Source organism: Calypte anna, unplaced genomic scaffold (genome assembly GCF_003957555.1).
Source record: "Calypte anna isolate BGI_N300 unplaced genomic scaffold, bCalAnn1_v1.p scaffold_89_arrow_ctg1, whole genome shotgun sequence".
Taxonomy (NCBI): domain Eukaryota; kingdom Metazoa; phylum Chordata; class Aves; order Apodiformes; family Trochilidae; genus Calypte; species Calypte anna.
The window spans coordinates 8,287-31,898 of record NW_022045536.1 but is presented as its reverse complement, the minus strand read 5'-3'; the positions used below and the strand labels follow the sequence as shown (position 1 = coordinate 31,898).

Below are 23,612 nucleotides of genomic sequence, written 5' to 3'. Positions count from 1 at the left end.
CCAGGGTTGCAGGAGAAGTGGGGTGGGAATTAAAAAAAAGTGGTGTGAGGCAGGAAAACAAACAAACAAAAAAAACCCTGTGGTCTTCTCCAAAGGACACCCAGGGAATGGGTTGGGTGGGAAGGGACCTGAAAGCTCACCCAGTGTCACCCCTTCCCATGGGAAGGGACCTCCCCCAGCCCAGGTGGTTCCAATCCCATCCAGCTGGACCTTGGAGACCTCCAGGATCATCTCATGGATCATCCAAGTGGACTTCATGGTCCCTTCCAACCCAAACCATTCCATGATCTGAAGATCATCCACTTCCAGCCTTCTCCCAACACCTCCCCCAGTCCAGGTGGCTCCAATCCCATCCAACTGCACCTTGGACACCTCCAGGATCATCCCATGGATCATCCAAGTGGGCTCCATGGTCCCTTCCAACCCAAACCATTCCATGATCTGAAGCCCTTCCACTTCCAAACATCTCCCATGGGTGGGGACACCTCCCAGGTTGCTCCCAGCCCCATCCAACCTGACCTTGGACACCTCCAGGATCATCTCATGGATCATCTGGGTGGGTTTTAAGGTCCCTTCCAACCCAAACCATTCCATAATTTAAAGCCCATCCAGTTCCAAACATCTCCCATGGGCAGGGACACCTCCCACCAGCCCAGGTACCCTTGGCTGTCCCCTCCATCCCCTGCTGTCTCCTCCATCCCTTGCTGTCCCCTCCATTCCCTCCATCCCTTGCTGTCCCCTCTATCCCCTCCATCCCTTGCTGTCCCCTCCATCCCCTGCTGCCCTCTGCCTGTCCCCTCCATCCCTTCCTGTCCCCTGCTGTCCCCTCACCTTCGCTGTCATCGTTGCTCTGCCTGCTGCTCCGTCCTGTCCCCCTCCCTGTCCCCAGCCTGGGGGGTCCCAGCTGCTCCTGGTCCTGCTGCTGCTGCTGCTGCTGCTGCTGCCTCCGGGCGATTTTCTTCATCTGCAGGGAGAGGGCGAGCTCGGGATTCAGGTTCCCTGAAACATTCCCTGAAATATCCCCTAAAATGTTCCCTGCAATCTTCTCTTCAATGTTCCCTGCCTCAACACCCCCAGCTCCCTCAGCCCTTCCTCACAGGAATTCTGCTGGATCCCTTCACAGCCTCCTTGCTCTTCTCTGGACCTGCTCCAGCACCTCAAGCTCCTTCCTGAGCTGAGGGGCCCAGAACTGGACACAGGACTCAAGCTGTGGCCTCACCAGAGCTGGGAAAAATCCTTTCCCTGGATCTCTTGGCCAAACTCTTCCTGATCCAGGATGCCACTGGAATTCTTGGCCACCTGGGCGCACTGCTGGCTCCTCTTCAGCTTCCTGGCAATCCCAGGTCCCTTTCTGCCACTCTGTGCCCAGCCTGGAGCTCCCCATGGGGTTGTTGTGTTGAACCTCATCCCCTTGGGATCATCCCAACTCTCCAGTCTCTCCAGGTCCCTCTGCAGAGCCCTCCTGCCTTCCAGCTGATCCACACTCCCCCCCAGCTTGGTGTCATCTGTGAGTTTGCTGATGATGGACTCAATCCCCTCATCTAAATCATCAATAAAGATATTGAACAGAACTGGGCCCAGCACTGATCCCTGGGGGACACCACAGCCGCCATTTTGGACACCACAACTGCCATTTTGATGCAGCCCCGTTCAGCACCACTCTCTGGGCCCGTTCCAGCAGTTCCTGACCCAGCACAGAGTGCTCCTGGCTGATCCATGGGCTGACGGCTTTTTCAGGAGAATCCTCTGGGAGATGGTGTCAAAGGCCTTGCCTTTTCTGCTGGGCACCTTTTGGGGTTGTTGTCACCAGGATAAGTCCAGGACCTGGCACTTGGCCTTGTTGAACCTCATCCCCTTGGGATCATCCCAACTCTGCAGTCTGTCCAGGTCCCTCTGCAGAGCCCTCCTGCCTTCCAGCTGATCCACACTCCCCCCAGCTTGGTGTCATCTGTGAGTTTGGACTCAATCCCCTCATCTCAATCATCAATAAAGATATTGAACAGCACTGGGCCCAACACTGATCCCTGGGGGACACCACTAGTGACCGGCTGCCAACTGGATGCAGCCCCGTTCAGCACCACTCTCCTTCTGGAGCACCTCGGGGGGGTTTTCTCCCAACACTTCCAAGTTCAACTTTGGGTTGGATGATACTTTGGGCACTTCCAGATCCCATTTTTATCCCAAAAAAACCCTTCACTCACTCACCTTGGCTCTTTGGTTCTGGAACCAAACCTGCACCACCCGCACCGTCAACCCCGTCTCGGCTGCCAGGGTCTCTCTTACCTGTCCAAAAAAGTCAGGAGAACTGAATCAAAACTTTTCCAAGTCCCACTTAAAATATTCCCCCCCCCCCAAAAAAAAAAAATGGCATCCAATGAGCTCCTGATACCTTTCTGCAAGGTTTGGAGGAGACCTCAAAGGAAGCTTTGAAGGCCCGGCGCTGCTGGGTGGTCAGGATGGTCCGAGGGCGTTTGGAGCGTTTCTGATCCTTGTTTTCCTCACTTCCTTTTCCATGGGATTGGCTGCCATCCTCTTCCTCACTTTTCACTGCAAGGAGGAGAAAAAGGTTCAGCAGGGAGTGGGGTTTCCAAGCCACCTCCTGGAGAGAGGATTGGGAGGGAATCAGATGAGTTTTGTGCCCTCCGGGTTGGGATTCCCGGTGGAACGGAGGTGGTGGGATGAGCTGGGGCTTGTGGGGGGACAGAGCCACCCTGGACATGGGTTGTCCACACCCTGATGTCCCCCAGAAGCCCACCCAACCCTCTTCAGATGAGCTGTCACCATCCTGACACCTCCTTGACCACCAGAGAGAAGGATCCTCCAACCTCCACCACCACAGGGAAGGATATTCCAACTTCAAGGATCCTCCAACCTCCACCACCACAGGGAAGGATCCTCTGACCTCCACCTCTCTCCATCTCCATCCCACTGTCCCTCCACCTCCTCAGGGACCTCTGTGAGGTTCTCCCCGAGTTTCCCAGCCCCTCACCCGACTCGGTGGGTGCTGGGCTGATGGCACTCAACATCTCCTTCTCCTTCTCGTAGTCGCTGCGGCAGAGGAGCTGCCCCTCCTTGAGGACAAATTCATCTCCTGGCTGGAGGCTCCGCTCACACTCGCAGCAGGAGAAGCAGTGGACGTGGTAAACGTTCTCCAGGACCTTCATGATCAGCTCTGAAGGGGTGATGGTCTTCAAGCAGCTGCTGCACTTGGTCTGGAAGAGCCTAAAAAAAGAGGATCCTGGGGTTAAAGGCTTGGGAGAGGAGCATCTGCCCCAGGATGAGGCTCGGGAAGGGGATGGTGGGATGGGGAAGCAGCAGCTTGTGGGATGCGTTAGGTGGGAGTGGGTCTTGAAGACCCTTTAGAACCAATCCCCCCTGTAGGGACAACTCCCACCAGCCCAGGGTGCTCCAAGCCCCATCCAACTGCACCTTGGAGACCTCCAGGATCATCTCATGGATCATCCAAGTGGGCTTTAAGGTCCCTTCCAATCCAAACCATTCCATGACCTTAAAGATCATCCACTTCCAAACATCTCCCATGGACAGGGACACCTCCAACCAGCCCAGGTGGCTCCCAGTCCCATCCAACTGCACCTTGGACACCTCCAGGATCATCTCATGGATCATCCAAGTGGGCTCCATGGGTCCTTCCAACCCAAACCATTCCATGATGTGAAGGATCCCTATGGAGCATCCCAAAACTTCTTATCCCAGCAGGACAGAGATTTATGTCCTCTCATCCAGGGTTTTGTGAGGTAATTCCTCACGGAAGGAATTTCAGGAGGCCTCCAGGGGGGGACTTCTGGCCTTCCAGCACACATTGGGATCTTTCCAATGTGAAGGATCCCTATGGAGCATCCCGAAATTTCTTGTCCCAGCAGTACAGAGCTTTGTGTCCCCTCATCCAGAGGTTTTTCCTCATGGACGGAATGTTTGGAGCCCTCCAGGAGGGGATTCCTGGGCTTGACATTGGGATCCTTCATGGATCCCTTCTGGGATCCAGGGAGCATCCTGAAATTTCTTGTCCCAGCAGGACAGAGCTTTGTGTCCCCTCATCCAGGAGTTTTTTCCTCATGGAAGGAACTTCTGGAGGCCTCCAGGGGGGGATTCCTGGGCTTCACATTGGGATCCTTCCCCATGGAGCATCCTGAAATTTCTTGTCCCGGAAGGACAGAGCTTTGTGTCCCCTCATCCAGAGGTTTTTCCTCATGGAAGGAACTTCTGGAGGCCTCCAGGGCGTGATTCCTGGGCTTCCAGCACACATTGGGATCTTTCCAATGTGAAGGATCCCCATGGAGCATCCCAAAATTTCTTGTCCCAGCAGGACAGAGATTTATGTCCTCTCATCTAGGGTTTTGTGAGGTAATTCCTCATGGAAGGAACTTCTGGAGGCCTCCAGGGAGGAATTCCTGGGCTTCCAGGAATCTTTCCAATGTGAAGGATCCCTATGGAACATCCTGAAATTTCTTGTCCTGGCAGGACAGAGCTTTGTGTCCCCTCATCCAGAGGTTTTTCCTCACGGAAGGAACTTCTGGAGGCCTCCAGGGGGAGATTCCTGGGCTTCATATTGGGATCCTTCCCCATGGAGCATCCCGAAATTTCTTGTCCCGGCAGGACAGAGCTTTGTGTCTCCTCATCCAGATGTTTTGTGAGGTAATTCCTCATGGAAGGAATGTTTGGAGCCCTCCAGGGGGGGATTCCTGGGCTTCTAGCACACATTGGGATCTTTCCAATGTGAAGGATCCCCATGGAGCATCCCGAAATTTCTTGTCGCGGCAGGACAGAGCTTTGTGTCCCCTCATCCACGGTTTTGTGAGGTAATTCCTCATGGAAGGAACTTCTGGAGGCCTCCAGGGGGGGATTCCTGGGCTTGACATTGGGATCCTTCATGGATCCCTTCTGGGATCCATGGAGCATCCCGAAATTTCTTGTCCCAGCAGGACTGAGCTTTGTGTCCCCTCATCTGGGGTTTTGTGAGGTAATTCCTCATGGAAGGAACTTCTGGAGGCCTCCAGGAGGGGATTCCTGGGCTTCCAGCACACATTGGGATCTTTCCAATGTGAAGGATCCCCATGGAGCATCCCAAAATTTCTTGTCGCGGCAGGACAGAGCTTTGTGTCCCCTCATCTGGGGTTTTGTGAGGTAATTCCTCATGGAAGGAACTTCTGGAGGCCTCCAGGGGGGGATTCCTGGGCTTGACATTGGGATCCTTCATGGATCCCTTCTGGTATCCATGGAGCATCCTGAAATTTCTTGTCCCGGCAGGACAGAGCTTTGTGTCCCCTCATCCAGGGGGTTGTGAGGTAATTCCTCATGGAAAGAACTTCTGGAGGCCTCCAGGAGGGGATTCCTGATCTTGACATTGGGATCCCTTCTGGCATCCAAGGGATTCCTTCATGGATCCCTTCTGGGATCCATGGAGCATCCTGAAATTTCTTGTCCCAGCAGGACAGAGCTTTGTGTCCCCTCATCCAGGGTTTTGTGAGGTGATTCCTCATGGAAGGAACTTCTGGAGGCCTCCAGGAGGGGATTCCTGGTCTTGACATTGGGATCCTTCCCCATGGAGCATCCTGAAATTTCTTGTCCCAGCAGGACAGAGCTTTGTGTCCCCTCATCCAGAGGTTTTTCCTCATGGAAGGAATTTCTGGAGGCCTCCAGGGGGTGATTCCTGGGCTTGACATTGGGATCCTTCATGGATCCCTTCTGGCATCCATGGAGCATCCCAAAATTTCTTGTCCCAGCAGGACCGAGCTTTGTGTCCCCTCATCCAGAGGTTTTTCCTCATGGAAGGAACTTCTGGAGGCCTCCAGGGGGGGATTCCTGGGCTTCACATTGGGATCCTTCCCCATGGAGCATCCTGAAATTTCTTGTCCCGGAAGGACAGAGCTTTCTGTCCCCTCATCCAGGAGTTTTTTCCTCATGGAAGGAATTTCTGGAGGCCTCCAGGGGGTGATTCCTGGGCTTGACATTGGGATCCTTCATGGATCCCTTCTGGCATCCATGGAGCATCCCAAAATTTCTTGTCCCGGCAGGACCGAGCTTTGTGTCCCCTCATCTGGGGTTTTGTGAGGTAATTCCTCATGGAAGGAACTTCTGGAGGCCTCCAGGGGGGGATTCCTGGTCTTGACATTGGGATCCTTCCCCATGGAGCATCCCAAAATTTCTTGTCCCAGCAGGACAGAGCTTTGTGTCCCCTCATCCAGAGGTTTTTCCTCATGGAAGGAACTTCTGGAGCCCTCCAAGAGGGTGGAGAAGGGGACGGGGGGTTGGGGGGGGGAGAAGCTTTTTGTGCCTTTCCGGAATAAAACCAAAAGGACTAAAATCCCGGAATCCGGAGCAGCTGGTGCTGAGGAAATAAAAAAATTGGGATGTAAAAAGGTGGCTCCGGAGATTCCGTTTTGTCATTTGAGGAGGGAAAAGTAATAAAATGAGGATTAATGGAATGGTTGTGAAACACCCGGAATCTTCCCGGAACTCATAAAGTGGGATTGGGATAAATCCTCCTGGATAAACCCAGGGGGAAAAATCCCCCCCTTGAGGGGGAGAGGATGATTGGGGTGGGGAGGAAACCTGGGGGGGAGGGGGATGATTAAGAATGGTATTTAAAAATGATAATGATGAGAAAATAATGAGGAATAATATAATTAAAAAATAAAAATGCTAATAAAAATATTCATAAAAATAATAAAAAGTAATAAAAGCATAAAAATAATAAAGATTATTAATAACAATGATGATGATAATTAAAAATTAATAATGCTAAAAGAATGAGAAATAGAAATAAAAATTAAAATGCTAATAAAAATATTCATAAAGGTAATAAAAAGTAATAAAAATAATAAAAATGATAATTAAAAATAATAATGATAATTAAAAATAATAATGATAATTAAAAATAATAATGATAATTAAAAATAATAATGATAATTAAAAAATAATAATGATAATTAAAAATAATAATGATAATTAAAAATAATAATGATAATTAAAAATAATAATAATGATAAAATAATGAGAAAGAATGGTAATAAAAATGAAAATGCTAAAAAAAATACATAAATAGAAAGGAATAAAAATAATTAAAAATTAATAATGATAAAATAATGAGACATAGTAATAAAAATAAAACACTAATAAAAATAGTATTAAAATAATAAGTAATAAAACTCATAAAAATGGTAATTAAAACTAATGATGATGAAATAACGATAAATAATGGTAATAAAAATAAAATGCTAATGAAAATATTCATTAAAATAATAAAAATTGGGGGGGGGGGGGAAGGGATCCTGAGGATCATCCAATCCCAAACATCTCCCAGGGTGCTCCAAGCCCCATCCCACCTGGACTTGGACACATCCAGGATCATCCCATGGATCATCCAAGGGGGCTTTAAGGTCCCTTCCAACCCAAACCATTCCATGATTTAAAGCTCATCCACTTCCATCCTTCTCCCAACACCTCCCAACATCCCAAGCTGCTCCCATCCCCATCCGACCTCCAGGGAAACCTCCAGGATCATCTCATGGATCATCCAGGTGGGCTTTAAGGTCCCTTCCATCCCAACCCATTCCATGATTTAAAGCTCATCCACTTCCAAACATCTCCCATGGCTGGGGACACCTCCCAGGGTGCTCCCAGCCCCATCCAACCTCACCTTGGAGACCTCCAGGATCATCTCCTGCATCATCCCAGGGCTCCATGATTCCTTCCAACCCAAACCATTCCATGATCCAAAGCTCATCCACTTCCATCCTTTTCCTATGGGCAGGGACACCTCCAGGGAGCTCCAAATCCCATCCAACCTCCAGGAACACCTCCAGGATCACCTCATGGATCATCCAAGGAGGATCCATGGTTCCTTCCAACCCAAACCATTCCATGATCCAAAGCTCATCCACTTCCATCCTTCTCCCAACACCTCCAACCATCCCAGGTGGCTCCAATCCCATCCAACTGCACCTTGGACACCTCCAGGATCATCCCATGGATCATCCAAGGGGGCTTTAAAGTCCCTTCCAACCCAAACCATTCCATGATCCAAAGCTCATCAAACATCTCCCATGGGTGGGGACACCTCCCAGGTGGCTCCAAGCCCCATCCAACTGCACCTTGGACACCTCCAGGATCATCCCATGGATCATCCAAGGAGGATCCATGGTTCCTTCCAACCCAAACCATTCCATGATCCAAAGCTCATCCACTTCCATCCTTCTCCCAACACCTCCAACTATCCCAGGGTGCTCCAAGCCCCATCCAACTGCACCTTGGACACCTCCAGGATCATCTCATGGATCATCCAAGTGGGTTCCAAGGTTCTTCCAACCCAAACCATTCCATGATTTAAATCCCATCCACTTCCAAACGTCTCCCATGGGTGGGGACACCTCCAACCATCCCAGGTGGCTCCAATCCCATCCAGCTGCACCTTGGACACCTCCAGGATCATCCCATGGATCATCCAAGGGGGCTTTAAAGTCCCTTCCAACCCAAACCATTCCATGATCCAAAGCTCATCAAACATCTCCCATGGGTGGGGACACCTCCCAGGTGGCTCCAAGCCCCATCCAACTGCACCTTGGACACCTCCAGGATCATCCCATGGATCATCCAAGGAGGATCCATGGTTCCTTCCAACCCAAACCATTCCATGATCCAAAGCTCATCCACTTCCATCCTTCTCCCAACACCTCCAACTATCCCAGGGTGCTCCAAGCCCCATCCAACTGCACCTTGGACACCTCCAGGATCATCCCATGGATCATCCAAGTGGGTTCCAAGGTTCTTCCAACCCAAACCATTCCATGATTTAAATCCCATCCACTTCCAAACGTCTCCCATGGGTGGGGACACCTCCAACCATCCCAGGTGGCTCCAATCCCATCCAGCTGCACCTTGGACACCTCCAGGATCATCCCATGGATCATCCAAGGGGGCTTTAAAGTCCCTTCCAACCCAAACCATTCCATGATCCAAAGCTCATCAAACATCTCCCATGGGTGGGGACACCTCCCAGGTGGCTCCAAGCCCCATCCAACTGCACCTTGGACACCTCCAGGATCATCCCATGGATCATCCAAGGAGGATCCATGGTTCCTTCCAACCCAAACCATTCCATGATCCAAAGCTCATCCACTTCCATCCTTCTCCCAACACCTCCAACTATCCCAGGGTGCTCCAAGCCCCATCCAACTGCACCTTGGACACCTCCAGGATCATCCCATGGATCATCCAAGTGGGTTCCAAGGTTCTTCCAACCCATACCATTCCATGATTTAAATCCCATCCACTTCCAAACGTCTCCCATGGGTGGGGACACCTCCAACCATCCCAGGTGGCTCCAATCCCATCCAACTGCACCTTGGGCACCTCCAGGATCATCCCATGGATCATCCAAGGGGGCTTTAAAGTCCCTTCCAACCCAAACCATTCCATGATCCAAAGCTCATCAAACATCTCCCATGGGTGGGGACACCTCCCAGGTGGCTCCAAGCCCCATCCAACTGCACCTTGGGCACCTCCAGGATCATCTCATGGATCATCCAAGTGGGTTCCAAGGTTCTTCCAACCCAAACCATTCCATGATTTAAATCCCATCCACTTCCAAACGTCTCCCATGGGTGGGGACACCTCCAACCATCCCAGGTGGCTCCAATCCCATCCAACTGCACCTTGGACACCTCCAGGATCATCCCATGGATCATCCAAGGTGGCTCCAAGGTTCTTCCAACCCAACCCATTCCATGACCCAAATCCCATCCACTTCCAAGCCCCCCTTCAACCCTCACCCAGAAACCCAAAAACCCTTTAAAAAACCCCCCAAAAATTAAAAAAAAAAACCACAACCCAGGGTTGGGATTTCCCTAAAACTCCCAAATTCCCCCCAAATTTCCATCCCTGGCTCCTTCTCCATCCCTCCAAGGGTTAAAAATCCTCCCCCTTCCCTTCCCCCCCCCCAATAATCTGATGAACTCTTGGGGTTTTTTGATTAAATTTCCCAGCCTGGGGTTTATTAAAATCTCCCAGAATCCCCCGGGCTCGGCTCTTATCGCTCCGAAAAAAAAGAAATTAAAAAAAAAATCAGGTTTTTTGACACTTCTTTTGTTTTCTCTCATCCCCAACCCCGCCCATCCCCCCCTTTTATTTTATTTTATTTATTTTTCAATATATTTGGGGGTTTCTTGTGGGGTTTTTTTCCTATATTTGGGGTTTCTGGGATCGTATTTTTATTTATTTTATTCCATTATTGGGGTTTTCTGGGTCTCTTTTTTTTTTTTCCCTATATTTAGGTTTTTTGGTCTCTTTTTTTCCCTATATTTGGGTTTTCTGGGCTCTTTTTTATTTATTTTATTCAATCATTGGGGTTTTTGGTCTCTTTTTTTCCCTATATTTGGATTTTCTGGTGGGTTTTTTTCCTTTATATTTGGGGTTTCTGCTCTTTTTTTTCCCTATATTTGGGGTTTCTGGGCTCTCTTTTTGTTATTTATTTTTTTTCCATTATTGGGGTTTTGCATGGTGTCTTTTTTTTCCCTATATTTGGGGTTTCTGGGCTCTTTTTTATTTATTTTATTCAATTATTGGGGTTTTTTGGTCTCTTTTTTTCCCTATATTTGGATTTTCTGGTGGTTTTTTTCCCTATATTTGGGGTTTCTGGGATCTCCTTTTTTTATTTATTTTATTCCATTATTGGGGTTTTCTGGGTCTCTTTTTTTTTCCCTATATTTAGGTTTTTTGGTCTCTTTTTTCCCCTATATTTGGATTTTCGGGTGGGTTTTTTTCCTTTATATTTGGGGTTTCTGCTCTTTTTTTTCCCTATATTTGGGTTTTCTGGGCTCTTTTTTATTTATTTTATTCAATCATTGGGGTTTTTTGGTCTCTTTTTTTCCCTATATTTGGATTTTCTGGTGTTTTTTTTCCCTATATTTGGGGTTTCTGGGATCTCCTTTTTTTATTTATTTTATTCCATTATTGGGGTTTTTTGGTCTCTTTTTTTCCCCTATATTTGGGTTTTCTGGGCTCTTTTTTATTTATTTTATTCAATCATTGGGGTTTTTGGTCTCTTTTTTTCCCTATATTTGGATTTTCTGGTGGGTTTTTTTCCCTATATTTGGGGTTTCTGCTCTTTTTTTCCCCTATATTTGGGGTTTCTGGGCTCTTTTTTTAATTTATTTTATTCAATTATTGGGGTTTTTTGGTCTCTTTTTTTCCCCTATATTTGGGTTTTCTGGGTCTCTTTCTTTCCCCTATATTTGGGGTTTCTGCTCCTTTTTTTCCCTATATTTGGGGTTTTTTGGGCTCTTTTTTAATTTATTTTATTCAATTATTGGGGTTTTCTGGGTCTCTTTTTTTCCCCCCAATATTTGGGTTTTTTGGTCTCTTTTTTTCCCCTATATTTGGATTTTCTGGTGTTTTTTTTCCCCTATATTTGGGGTTTCTGCTCTTTTTTCCCCCCAATATTTGGGTTTTCTGGGCTCTCTTTTTGTTATTTATTTTTTTTCCATTATTGGGGTTTTCTGGTGTCTTTTTTTTCCCTATATTTGGGTTTTCTGGGCTCTTTTTTATTTATTTTATTCAATTATTGGGGTTTTTTGGTCTCTTTTTTTCCCTATATTTGGATTTTCTGGTGGTTTTTTCCCCTATATTTGGGTTTTCTGGGATCTCCTTTTTTTATTTATTTTATTCCATTATTGGGGTTTTTTTGGTCTCTTTTTTTCCCCTATATTTGGATTTTCTGCTCTTTTTTCCCCCCAATATTTGGGTTTTCTGGGCTCTTTTTTTAATTTATTTTATTCAATTATTGGGGTTTTTTGGTCTCTTTTTTTCCCCTATATTTTGGGTTTTTTTTTCTGGTCTCTCTCTCTTTTTTCCCCCAATGTTCGAGTTTCTGAATAAATAAAAAATTAAAAATAAAAGAAAATAGAAAAGCAAAAAGTAAAAATAAAGGAACAGGGAAAAGGAAATAGAAAAGAAAAAGTAAAAGAAAAAATAAAAGGAAATATAAGAGAAAAAAATCAAAGAAAATACAAAAGGTAGAAGAAAAAAGAAAAGAAAATATGGAATAAATAATAAAAGAAAATAGAAAAAAGGAAAGAAAATAGAAAATAAATAACTTGAAAGTTAAATAAAATAAAATATAAGGAAATAAAAGAAAGTAAAATACACCCCAATAAAAAAATAAAATAAAACTACAAGAAAATAAAATGAATTAAAAAGTAAAATAAAATAAAAAACAATTAAAAATTAAAATAGAATAAAATAAAATGCACTCCAATATAATCATAAAATAATATAAAATGCAATAAATAAATAAATAAAAGAAAGTAAAATAAAATGAAACAAAGAAAATAAAAAATTAAAAGAAAATAAAGTAAAAGAAAATACACTCCAATAAAATAATAAAATAAATAAAAAAATAACTCAAGTAAAATAAAGTAAAATAAAATCAATTTAATAAAATAAATATAATAAAATAAAATAATATAATAAAATGTACACTAAAATAATGAAATGAAATGATATAAAATAAAATAAAATGAAATAGAATAAAATAAATAAAACAAAACAAAACTAAACCAAAATAAACCAAAATAACCCAACCCAACCCCCCTGGGCTCCTTTCTCTGCCTCCGGGTTGGTCCTTTCCCACCTCCCATCCTTTTTTTCCTCTTTATTTTATTTTACTTTATTTTATTTTATTTTGCTTTATATTTGTTTTATTTTATTTTATTTATTTTATTTTATTTATTTTATTTTATTTTATTTACTTTATTTATTTACTTTATTTATTTTACTTTATTTATTTTACTTTATTTATTTTACTTTATTTATTTTACTTTATTTTATTTTACTTTATTTTATTTTACTTTATTTTCTCCCCCCACAGCTTTCTCACCCCCTCCCATCCCAGCAGCTCCATTAATATTCCAGGCAGGATTCAGCAGCCCAGGATTTCTCCCCCCTCAATATCCGGTTCCTCTTTTTCTCATTTCCTTTTTCTCCAGCCAAAAAAAAAAAAAAAAATTAAATTAAATTAAAATAAAAGAGCCTAGAAAACCCCAAATCTTGGGGGTTGGAGCTTTAATAATAATAATAATAATAAAAAAAAGCATTAAAATTCGTGAGGGATTGAGTTGGGATTTAATTAAAGGGGTTTTTTTCTTGAGGGTTGGGGAATAAGAAGGGGGAAAATGGGGGGAAAATGAGGGAGAAAGGAAGTCATTAAAAATGAGGTTAAAAGAATAATAATAAAAGAATAATAATAAATATATATAAATATAAATATATATAAATATATAATCATAGAATCATAGAACTGGCTGGGTTGGAAGGGACCTCAGAGATCATCAGCTCCAACCCTTGATCCACTCCCCCCGTGGTTCCCAGCCCATGGCACTCAGTGCCACATCCAGGCTCTTTGGAAAGATCTCCAGACACGGAGAATCCACTCCTTCCCTGGGCAGCCCATTCCAATGCCTGATCACCCTCTCCAGAAAGAAATTCTTTCTCATCTCCAACCTAAACCTCCCCTGGCACAACTTGAGACCCTTTGTGCCCTCTTGTCTTGCTGAGAGTTGCCTGGGAAAAGAGCCCAACCCCCCCCTGGCTCCAACCTCCTTTCAGGGAGTTGCAGAGAGTGATGAGGTCTCCCCTGAGCCTCCTCTTCTCCAGCCTCAACACCCCCAACTCTCTCAACCTGTCCCACCCTCAAATTCAAAAATTTCTTCCCCATTTCCAACCTCAATCTCCCCTCTACAACTTTAACCTGTAGTGAGAAGAGCCTTTCTTGCTCCTGAGGCTCGACAAGCTGCTGGCCTCTCCATTGCCTCACACCAGAATGAGCTTCTCTCTGTGGGTGTGTGTCCCCCCTTTGTTGGCCCCCTGGTAATAGGGGGCCTGTCCTAACCAGGCACAGGTGGACTCACACCCACTCTTTGGCAACTCGAGGCACCTGGTTTATCTTGTTTCTCTACATTAACCCATTTCCCTTCTCCTCTCACAGAATCCCAGAACCATTTGGGTGGGAAAGGAGCTCTGGGATCATCAAGTCCAACCCTTGATCCACTCCACCCGTGGTTCCCAGCCCATGGCACTCAGTGCCACGTCCAGGCTCTGCTCCAAAACCTCCAGGGATGGAGAATCCACCCCCTCCCTGGGCAGCCCATTCCAATGCCTCAGCACCCTCTCTGCAAAGAATTCCTTCCTAATATCCAACCTAAACCTGAATCCAACTCTGCCAGGGGAGCTTTAGGTTGGATATTAGGAAGAAATTCTTAATAACATGGCCTCTTGTCTTGCTGAGAGTTGCCTAGGAAAAGAGCCCAACCCCCCCTGGCTCCAACCTCCTTTCAGGGAGTTGCAGAGAGTGATGAGGTCTCCCCTGAGCCTCCTCTTCTCCAGCCTCAACACCCCCAGCTCCCTCAGCCCTTCCTCACAGCAATTCTGCTGGATCCCTTCACAGCCTCCTTGCTCTTCTCTGGACCTGCTCCAGCACCTCAAGCTCCTTCCTGAGCTGAGGGGCCCAGAACTGGACACAGGACTCAAGCTGTGGCCTCACCAGAGCTGAGCACAGGGGCAGAATCCCTTCCCTGGACCTGCTGGCCACGCTGTTCCTGAGCCAGCCCAGGATGCCATTGGCCTTCTTGGCCACCTGGGCACACTGCTGGCTCATGGTCACCTTCCTGGCAATCCCAGGTCCCTTTCTGCCACTCTGTGCCCAGCCTGGAGCTCCCCATGGGGTTGTTGTGTTGAACCTCATCCCCTTGGGATCATCCCAACTCTCCAGTCTGTCCAGGTCCCTCTGCAGAGCCCTCCTGCCTTCCCAGGCCAGAAGGGAGAGAATGGAACTGGCTCCAACATTCCCCAACTTTTCCTGGGTTTGGGAATTCCTGGATCCCAAGGAACCCCCCAAAAAATAACCCCAGGAAATACCTCAGGAACAATCCCAGGAATAACCCCAGGAAAAATCCCACAAAAAAGTCAGGAAAAACCCCAGGAATAACCCCAGGAAAAACACCAGGAAAAATCCCAGGAACAACCCCAGGAATAACCCCAGGAAAAATCCCAGGAATAATCCCAGGAAAAACCCAGTAAAAACCCCAGGAACAATCCCAGGGACAATTTCCTTCCAGCAGCCCAGGGAAATTTGGGGATTTTCCTCCCTTTTTCCAGGATTTGGGGCCTGTGGCCAAAAAATTGCTGATTTTGGAGAAGATCTGGAGCTGCCCCATCCCTGGAGGCTTCCAAGGAAACCGAGGTTGGAACCCCCTGGGATTCTCCATCAATCCCAGCTGCTTCCAAGCCCCATCCTTGAAGAATTCCAGGGATGAGAAGAGGATCCAGAGGGATCCAAGGGGATCTCAGAAGGGATGAAGGAAGCGGATGGGATGCGGGCAAGGCCCTGGGGGTCCCCCCAACCCTTCCACTGAAAATTCCACAGGGATGGAGGCCAAAAAGGAAGGATCAGGAGATTGTTTGGTGGGCTGAGGGCCTCAGGTTGAGGTTGGAGCCAAATTGAAGGCCGAGAAGGAGGAATTTAGCTCCACACGGAAAAAAGGAGAGGGTGGAGGAGACGGAGGAGGAGGCCGGAACGCGGCCTCGGTTCAGATCCCTCCTGGCAGCTCCCCCACATCTCCTGTCATTCCACCAAAAAAACCCAAAAAACTTCAAAGTCAACAAAAAAAAACCACCCCCAGCCCCGGCCCTGCAGCCACTCCATCATCATCACCCCACAGGATTGGAGTTTTTGGGGTTTTTGGGGGGGTTTTTTTGGGTTTGTTTGGGTTATTTTCCAGTCCTCTATCCCTAGGCCTTGTGGATGTCCTGGGAATCACCTGCTGGGGAGTTTGGGGCTTTTGGGGTGTTTTTTTTTTTAGGTTTTTGAAGCCTTGGGGTCTTCATGTGCAGGGAAACTGAGTCCCAAGTGGGTGGGGAGAACCTTGGGAATAAAAGTCCTGGTGGGGTCAACAGGATGGGGACTTCTGTGTCCTCTGTCCCTCTATCCCTGGGGGGTGGGGAAGCTCCTGGATGTCCTGGGAATCACCTGCTGGGGGTTTGGGGCTTTTGGGGTTTTTTTTTTTTAAGGTTTTTGAAGCCTTGGGGTCTTGGTGTGAAGGGAAACTGAGCCCCAAGTGGGTGGGGAGAACCTTGGGGGTTTGGGGCTTTTGGGGTTTTGACGTTCAGATCCCTCCTGGCAGCTCCCCCACATCTCCTGTCATTCCACCAAAAAAACCCAAAAAACTTCAAAGTCAACAAAAAAAACCCTCCAGCCCCAGCCCTGCAGCCACTCCATCATCATCACCCCACAGGATTGGGGTTTTTGGGGTTTTTGGGGTTTTTGGGGTTTTTGGGGTTTTTTTAGGCCTTTTTTTCTCCTCCTCCTCCTTCTCCTCCTCCTCCTCTTCCTTCTTTTCTTCCCGACCTCTCCCTTTCTCCCCCACCAGGATCTGCAGGTGCCTGGGACAAGCACCCAGGGAGCTGGCAGGGCCCCAGGGGAAGAGAATTATCCAAAGAAATTAAAAAAAAAACAACCCATAAAACCCTTTTTTCTCCTGCTTTTCTAGGGCTGCAGAACCACATCCATCTTCAGCCTTAACATTTCATCTCCAGATCCTTCCCCCACGTTCAGCTGCAGCTGCCTCCTTATCTCACCCTGAAAAGCTTTTATTTTTTTTGTCTTTTTATTTTTTTATCCTTTTTTTTCTTGGCTTCCTCCCCTCCTCTCCTTGCTCAGTTTCCCAGGAGGAGGAGGAGGAGGAGGAGGAACCAAAGCCAGCACGGGGTCTCCCCTCCGGGTCACCGCACCGCAAACGCCGCAACCCTCGGGGGGGGGGGGGAGGCCGAGGGGATGTTGGGGATTCATCCTTGGCCAAAAAAACAACAAAAAAAAGGGAATTTTGGGAAGTCAAGGCCAAGAACGAAGCCTCTGGAGAGGGAAAAAAGAGATTTCCAAAGAGGAGAACTTGAGACTTTGCCTCCCTGGAAATTCCCGGGCGGAGATGAATCCAAAAGTGGCCAAAATACGGAATTTCCCAAAGGTTTTTAGGAGCTGGAGAACCCAAGGGGGGATTGGAAACCATCTGGGATCCTTGGGATTCCCAAAATTCTGAGCCCCTCCAGCCCCTCTCCTCACCTCCAGCACCTTCACTCACATATTAATTATTTTTTTAATTTCCCTTTCTATTATTTCCATTCCTATTTCTTTTTCTCTCTCTCTTAAGGGGTCTCCTGCCCCACAACCACCTTCTCCTGCCCCCAAAATCCCAAAAAAGAAGGAATATTGGATGGAAGGAGCTGGAGAACCCAAGGAGGGGTTTGGAAGCATCTGAGATACCTGGGAAAACAGGAGAGGGATCTTGAGGGGTCTCCTGCCCCACAACCACCTTCTCCTGCCCCCCAAAAATCCCCCAAAAAAGGAATATTGGGTGGAAGGAGCTGGAGACCCCAAGAGGGGTTGGAAGCATCTGGGATCCTTGGGATTCCCAAAGTTCTGAGCCCCTCCAGTTCCTCTCCTCACCTCCAGCATCTTCATCCTTCAATCTTCCTCTTCACCCAACACCTTCATCCTCCTCACCCAACACCTTCATCCTTTCCTCTTCCTCACCCAACACCTTCATCCTTTCTTCCTCCAACACCTTCATCCTCCTCACCCATCTTCATCCTTTCTTCTTCCTCACACCACACCTTCATCTTCCTCACCCAACACTTTCCTCCTACTCACCCATCACCTTCATCCTTTCTTCCTCCTCACCCATCACCTTCATCCTCCTCACCCATCACCTTCATCCTTTCCTCCTCCTCACCCAACACCTTCATCTTCCTCACCCAACGCCTTCATCTTCCTCACCCAACACCCTCATCCTTTCTTCCTCTTCCCCCAACACCTTCATCCTCCTCACCCATCACCTTCATCCTTTCTTCCTCCTCACCCAACACCTTAATCTTCCTTGCCACTTTCCTCCTCCTCACCCAACACCTTCATCTTCCTCACCCAGCACCTTCATCCTTCTATCTTCCTCCTCATCCAACACCTTCATCTTCCTCACCCAACACCTTCATCCTCCTCACCCATCACCTTCATCCTTTCTTCCTTCACACCCATCACCTTCATCTTTTCCTCCTCTTCCCCCACCACCTCCATCCTCCAACATCCCCCACCACCTTTTTCCCCCAAAACCTCACAACTTGAACCCACCATAAAGAAAAACAACAAAACCCAAAAAAAAAAACAGACAAAAGGGAAGGGATAGGAAAAAAAACCCAACCCCAAACTCCAGGCACTTACTTCTCGTAGTCGTGCTTGCAGTAGAGCTGCCGGTTGCGCCAGTAACAGCTCCCAGTAAGGGACTGGAGGCAAATGGTGCATTTCACACACCCCTCGTGCCAGGAACATTCGTTGACCCTCAGGAGGAACCGGTCAGAAATGGGGGAGTCACAACCAGCACAAACCTCCCGCATCTTGGCCTCGGGATCTGGGGGAAAAAATGGAGTGAAAAAAGGGGTTTTTTTCCATGGGTGGGATGGGGGCTCCCAGGTCCTCTGTCCCGAGGGCTCCTGGGTGTCCTGGGAATCACCTGCTGGGGAGTTTGGGGCTTTTGGGGTTTTTTTTTTTAGGTTTTTGAAGCCTTGGGGTCTTGGTGTGAAGGGAAACTGAGCCCCAAGTGGGTGGGGAGAACCTTGGGAATAAAAGTCCTGGTGGGGTCAACAGGATGGGGACTTCTGTGTCCTCTGTCCCTGGGGGGTGGTGAAGCTCCTGGATATCCTGGGAATCACCTGCTGGGGAGTTTGGGGCTTTTGGGTTGTTTTTTTTTTAGGTTTTTGAAGCCTTGGGGTCTTGGTGTGAAGGGAAACTGAGTCCCAAGTGGGTGGGGAGAACCTTGGGAATAAAAGTCCCGGTGGGGTCAACAGGATGGGTGGGATGGGGGCTCTATCCCTAGAGGTCCTGGATGTCCTGGGAATCACCTGCTGGGGAGTTTGGGGCTTTTGGGTTTTTTTTTTTAGGTTTTTGAAGCCTTGGGGTCTTCATGTGGAGGGAAACTGAGCCCCAAGTGGGTGGGGAAAACCTTGGGAATACAAGTCCTGTCCAGGATGGGTGGGATGGGGGCTTTGGTGTCCACTATCCCTAGAGCTCCTGGATGTCCTGGGAATCATCTGCTGGAGGTTTGGGACTTTTGGGGTTTTTTTTTTTTTTAGGTTTTTGGAGCCTTGGGGTCTTTGTGTGGAGGGAAACTGAGCCCCAAGTGGGGGGGGAGAACCTTGGGAATAAAAGTCCTGGTGGGGTCAGCAGGATGGGTGGGATGGGGGCTCTATCCCTAGGGGTCCTGGATGTCCTGGGAATCATCTGCTGGGGAGTTTGGGGCTTTTGGGGTTTTTTTTTTTTTAGGTTTTTGAAGCCTTGGGGTCTTGGTGTGAAGGGAAACTGAGCCCCAAGTGGGTGGGGAGAACCTTGGGAATAAAAGTCCCGTCCAGGATGGGTGGGATGGGGGCTTTGGTGTCCTCTGTCCCTAGGGGTCCTGGATGTCCTGGGAATCATCTGCTGGGGAGTTTGGGGCTTTTGGGTTTTTTTTTTAGGTTTTTGAAGCCTTGGGGTCTTCATGAGAAGGGAAACTGAGTCCCAAGTGGGTGGGGAGAACCTTGGGAATAAAAGTCCTGGTGGGATCAGCAGGATTTGGGCTTCTCCAGACATTTCTCTGGGATCAGTCCCAAAGGGTGTGGACAGGACCCATTTGGGAAGAGCAGAGCAAACATCTGGGTCCTCTTGGGGGGGGTTGCAAGGAGAGGGGTGAAGCCAGGTCTGAATTTTTTCCAGTTTCCTTCCCAGATTTGGTTCTCCAAGCTGCTGGAAAAGGCTCTGGATTTCTTTTTAATTTTTTTTTTGTTTTTTTTCTCTCCTCCTGGGTGTTATCAGCAGAGAAATCTGTGGCTCCTCTTCAAAGGCTCCAGCAGGAGAAGTTCAAGGTAAAAAAGGGAGTCAGAAATCCACTCCTCTGCTCTGCTGGAACCAAGCACCTTCTCCCAGCTCCACATCCTCCACCTTCCCAAACTCCTCAGCTTTTCCAAACCCTCATCCCTGGCCTCTCCAACCTTTTTTCCTTCTGTAAAAAACCCTCTGGATTCAACCTGCCCAAAGGGGGATGCTGGAATCTGATGGATGAAGCTTTGGGATAACCCAGCTGCCCCTTGGGAGACACTGAGGCCACCTCTGATTTGGGGTTTATCCCAGGGAAAACCAGGAAGGAGGAGGTGGGAAAGGGCTGGAAAAACATTCCAGTGGTGTCTGCACGGAGCTGGAGGAGAAAAAGGGAATTTTCTGCTCCTCCAGGAAAACCCAAAAAGCTTCCCAGCCCTGCAGATCTCTCCCAGGTTCTGTTCTGACCACATTCCATGAATCCCCAAATTCCTTCCCATCTCCTTGGATTCCGGGTGGGTGAGGGGAGCACGGAGCCAGCAGGACCCCCCCAAATCCTTCAGAGCTCCCCCAGGGCAGGAATTAAATCCTGGGATACAGAAATGGGAATTTTCTGCTCCTCCAGGAAAACCCAAAGAGCTTCCCAGCCCCTCTCCCAGGTTCTGCCCTTCCACATTCCATGAATCCCCCAGTTCCTTCCCATCTCCTTGGATTCTGGATGGGTGAGGGGAGCACGGAGCCAGCAGGACCCCCCCAAATCCTTCAGAGCTCCCCCAGGTCAGGAATTAAATCCTGGGATACAGAAATGGGAATTTTCTGCTCCTCCAGGAAGACCCAGAGAGCTTCCCAGCCCCTCTCCCAGGTTCTGCCTTTCCACCTGATCACATTCCATGAATCCCCCAATTCCTTCCCATCTCCTTGGATTCTGGGGGAGTGAGGGGAGCACAGAGCCAGCAGGACCCCCCCAAATCCTTCAGAGCTTCCCCAGGTCAGGAATTAAATCCTGGGATACAGAAATGGGAATTTTCTGCTCCTCCAGGAAAACCCAAAGAGCTTCCCAGCCCCTCTCCCAGGTTCTGCCCTTCCACATTCCATGAATCCCCCAGTTCCTTCCCATCTCCTTGGATTCTGGATGGGTGAGGGGAGCACAGAGCCAGCAGGACCCCCCCAAATCCTTCAGAGCTCCCCCAGGTCAGGAATTAAATCCTGGGATACAGAAATGGGAATTTTCTGCTCCTCCAGGAAGACCCAGAGAGCTTCCCAGCCCCTCTCCCAGGTTCTGCCTTTCCACCTGATCACATTCCATGAATCCCCCAATTCCTTCCCATCTCCTTGGATTCTGGGGGAGTGAGGGGAGCACAGAGCCAGCAGGACCCCCCCAAATCCTTCAGAGCTCCCCCAGGGCAGGAATTAAATCCTGGGATACAGAAATGGGAATTTTCTGCTCCTCCAGGAAAACCCAAAGAGCTTCCCAGTCCCTCTCCCAGGTTCTGCCCTTCCACATTCCATGAATCCCCCAGTTCCTTCCCATCTCCTTGGATTCTGGATGGGTGAGGGGAGCACGGAGCCAGCAGGACTCCCCCAAATCCTTCAGAGCTTCCCCAGATCAGAAATTAAATCCTGGGATACAGAAATGGGATGGCTGGAGGGGACAGGACCCTAAGAGCTCCCCTGTGGATTGGGATCCAACGGATTGGGCTGAAAATCAGGAATTTTAGCCCAAGAAGAAGGAAAATAAACAGGAGGTGCCAAGCAACCCTGTCCCAGGGGTTTTCCAGGGATGTGATCCCACCTTCAGCCCCCACTTTTCCCTTTTTCCCTCTTCCCAAGCCCAACGTTTTCCCTCTTCTGGATTTTTCACCCCCTTTTTTGGGACATCACCAAAATTCCAGGTTTTGGAGGGACTAAATCCTAAAAAAAAGGGACTAAAAATCCCCAAGGCTTCTTTAGTTTTGGAAGGGGAGGGGGAAAAATCCCCCAAAACCAACCCAAAACCTCAGGGAATGAACTAAAAGGGAATTAAACTGAAATCCAGGGATTTGTGGGGTCGGTGTGGGAGAGAGGGGGGAGATTCCCAAATTTCCTGCCAAGGTGCCACGTCCCACCCAGCTCTGGCTTGGGAGATGCCAGGGAAAAAAAAGGGATGGAAAACTGGAAAAAACCTTCCCTAAATCCCCAAATCCTTGGGAAAAGAGGAAACTGAAATAAAAGGCTGCCCTAAAGGATCCCAAAAAAAACCCCAAGAGTTTGGATCCCAGGAGAATTCCCGAGCCAGCATGGCAGGGATCCCGGAGAAAGGGAAAAGGGACCAGGATCCAGCAGCTCCTGGATGCCTCATCCCGAGGTTTTTCCCACTAAACCCCCCCAGGACAAAGCTGGTGAATTCCCCACCCCCTGGTTTTGGGGCATGGATTGGGAATTTGGGTGGGGAGGGAGATGGGAATTATCCAAGGGATGAATTCCAAAGGGATTTCTTTCTTTGGGAAGCAGGAGAAGGCAAGGGATGGATTTTTGGGGTGTTCCACGAAGCTTCGGGAATTCAGAGCCGGCGTTTCCCAACCTTTTCCCGTGGATTTTCTTGGAAAATCCAGGTTGGGAAGAGCCGGGATGGGGCTGCTCCCTCCCCCCCCAAAATCCAAGGAGTAAAGAGCGGGGGGGGGTCGATCGTTTTCCCTATGGAATGGGATGGAAGAAACCCGGGAAGAGGAGCCGGGATCTCCCGGGCTTGGTCGGGGAATCCCACGGCAACTTCAGGACCCACCGAGCCCCCCCCACTCCCACTCGGGACGGAGATTAAAGGTGGGATAAGGAGCTACGGTCCCAGCTGGATGGGTGGGGGGGGGTTTCCCGGTTTATCCCACCCCCTCCAGGGTTTTTTTTCCCGTACTCACCGAATCCCAGGAGCGGCGTCGCCTCCTGCAAGCAGGACGGAGCCTCTTCCGTCTTCATCCCGGTGAGGAGGGGCTGCGGGGGGGGGGGGAGGAACGGTAAGAACGGAGCCCGGTGCGTCCCCCCCTCAAATCGGGGCTCCCCCCGCCTCCCGGAGCTCCGGTTTAACGAATTTCGGGATTTTTAACCCCCCCGAAACCCCCTTGGACCCTCCGGGCTCAACCCCCCCCTTGGGTCTTCATCCCGAGGGTGGGGGGGGAGGAACGGTAAGAACCGACCCCGGTGTGTGTCCCCCCCCCCCACCTTTGCCGCCTCCCGTAGCTCCGGTTTAACGAATTTCGGGGGTTTTTACCTCCCCAAGCCCCTCCGGACCCTCCGGGCTCGACCCCTCCTTGGGTCTTCATCCCGAGGGGGGGGAGCTACGAACGGTAAGAACCGACCCCGGTATCTCCCCCCCCCCAATTCGATGTCCGTCCCCCCCCTTTGCCTCCTCCCGGAGCTCCGGTTTAATGAATTTCGGGTTTTTTTACCCCCCCTTAACACCTCCGGGTTCGATCCCCCCTTGGCTCTTCATCCCGGGGGGGGGGGGCTACGGGGACCGACCTCGGTGTCCCGTCCCCCCCAAATCGGGGCTCCCCCCCCTCCTTTGCCGCCTCCCGCAGCTCCGGTTTAACGAATTTTGGGATTTTTAACCCCCCCGAAATCCCCCCAGACCCTCAGGGCTCGACCCCCCCTTGGTTCTTCATCCCGGGGGGGTGGGGAACGGTAAGAACCGAGCCCGGTGTGTCTCCCCCCCCCCCCCAAATCGGGGCTCCCCCCA

At 48.9% G+C, this 23,612-nt stretch overlaps 1 protein-coding gene across 1 annotated transcript in view; it reads right to left on the bottom strand.

Moving 5' to 3' along the window:
- LOC103525338 (LIM homeobox transcription factor 1-beta-like) overlaps nt 1–22,872 on the bottom strand; it is a 24,642-nt gene extending 1,770 nt beyond the window's left edge. Inside the window, exons 1-6 of the mRNA XM_030468914.1 lie at nt 22,795–22,872; nt 18,281–18,467; nt 2,990–3,222; nt 2,390–2,547; nt 2,206–2,283; nt 832–964 (exon numbers count right to left, since the gene is read on the bottom strand). Of these exons, the coding sequence (XP_030324774.1) occupies nt 832–964; nt 2,206–2,283; nt 2,390–2,547; nt 2,990–3,222; nt 18,281–18,467; nt 22,795–22,852 (847 nt within the window). The 5' untranslated portion in view covers nt 22,853–22,872. The remainder of the gene's footprint in view (nt 1–831; nt 965–2,205; nt 2,284–2,389; nt 2,548–2,989; nt 3,223–18,280; nt 18,468–22,794) is intronic.
- Nucleotides 22,873–23,612: the final 740 nt, after the last annotated feature.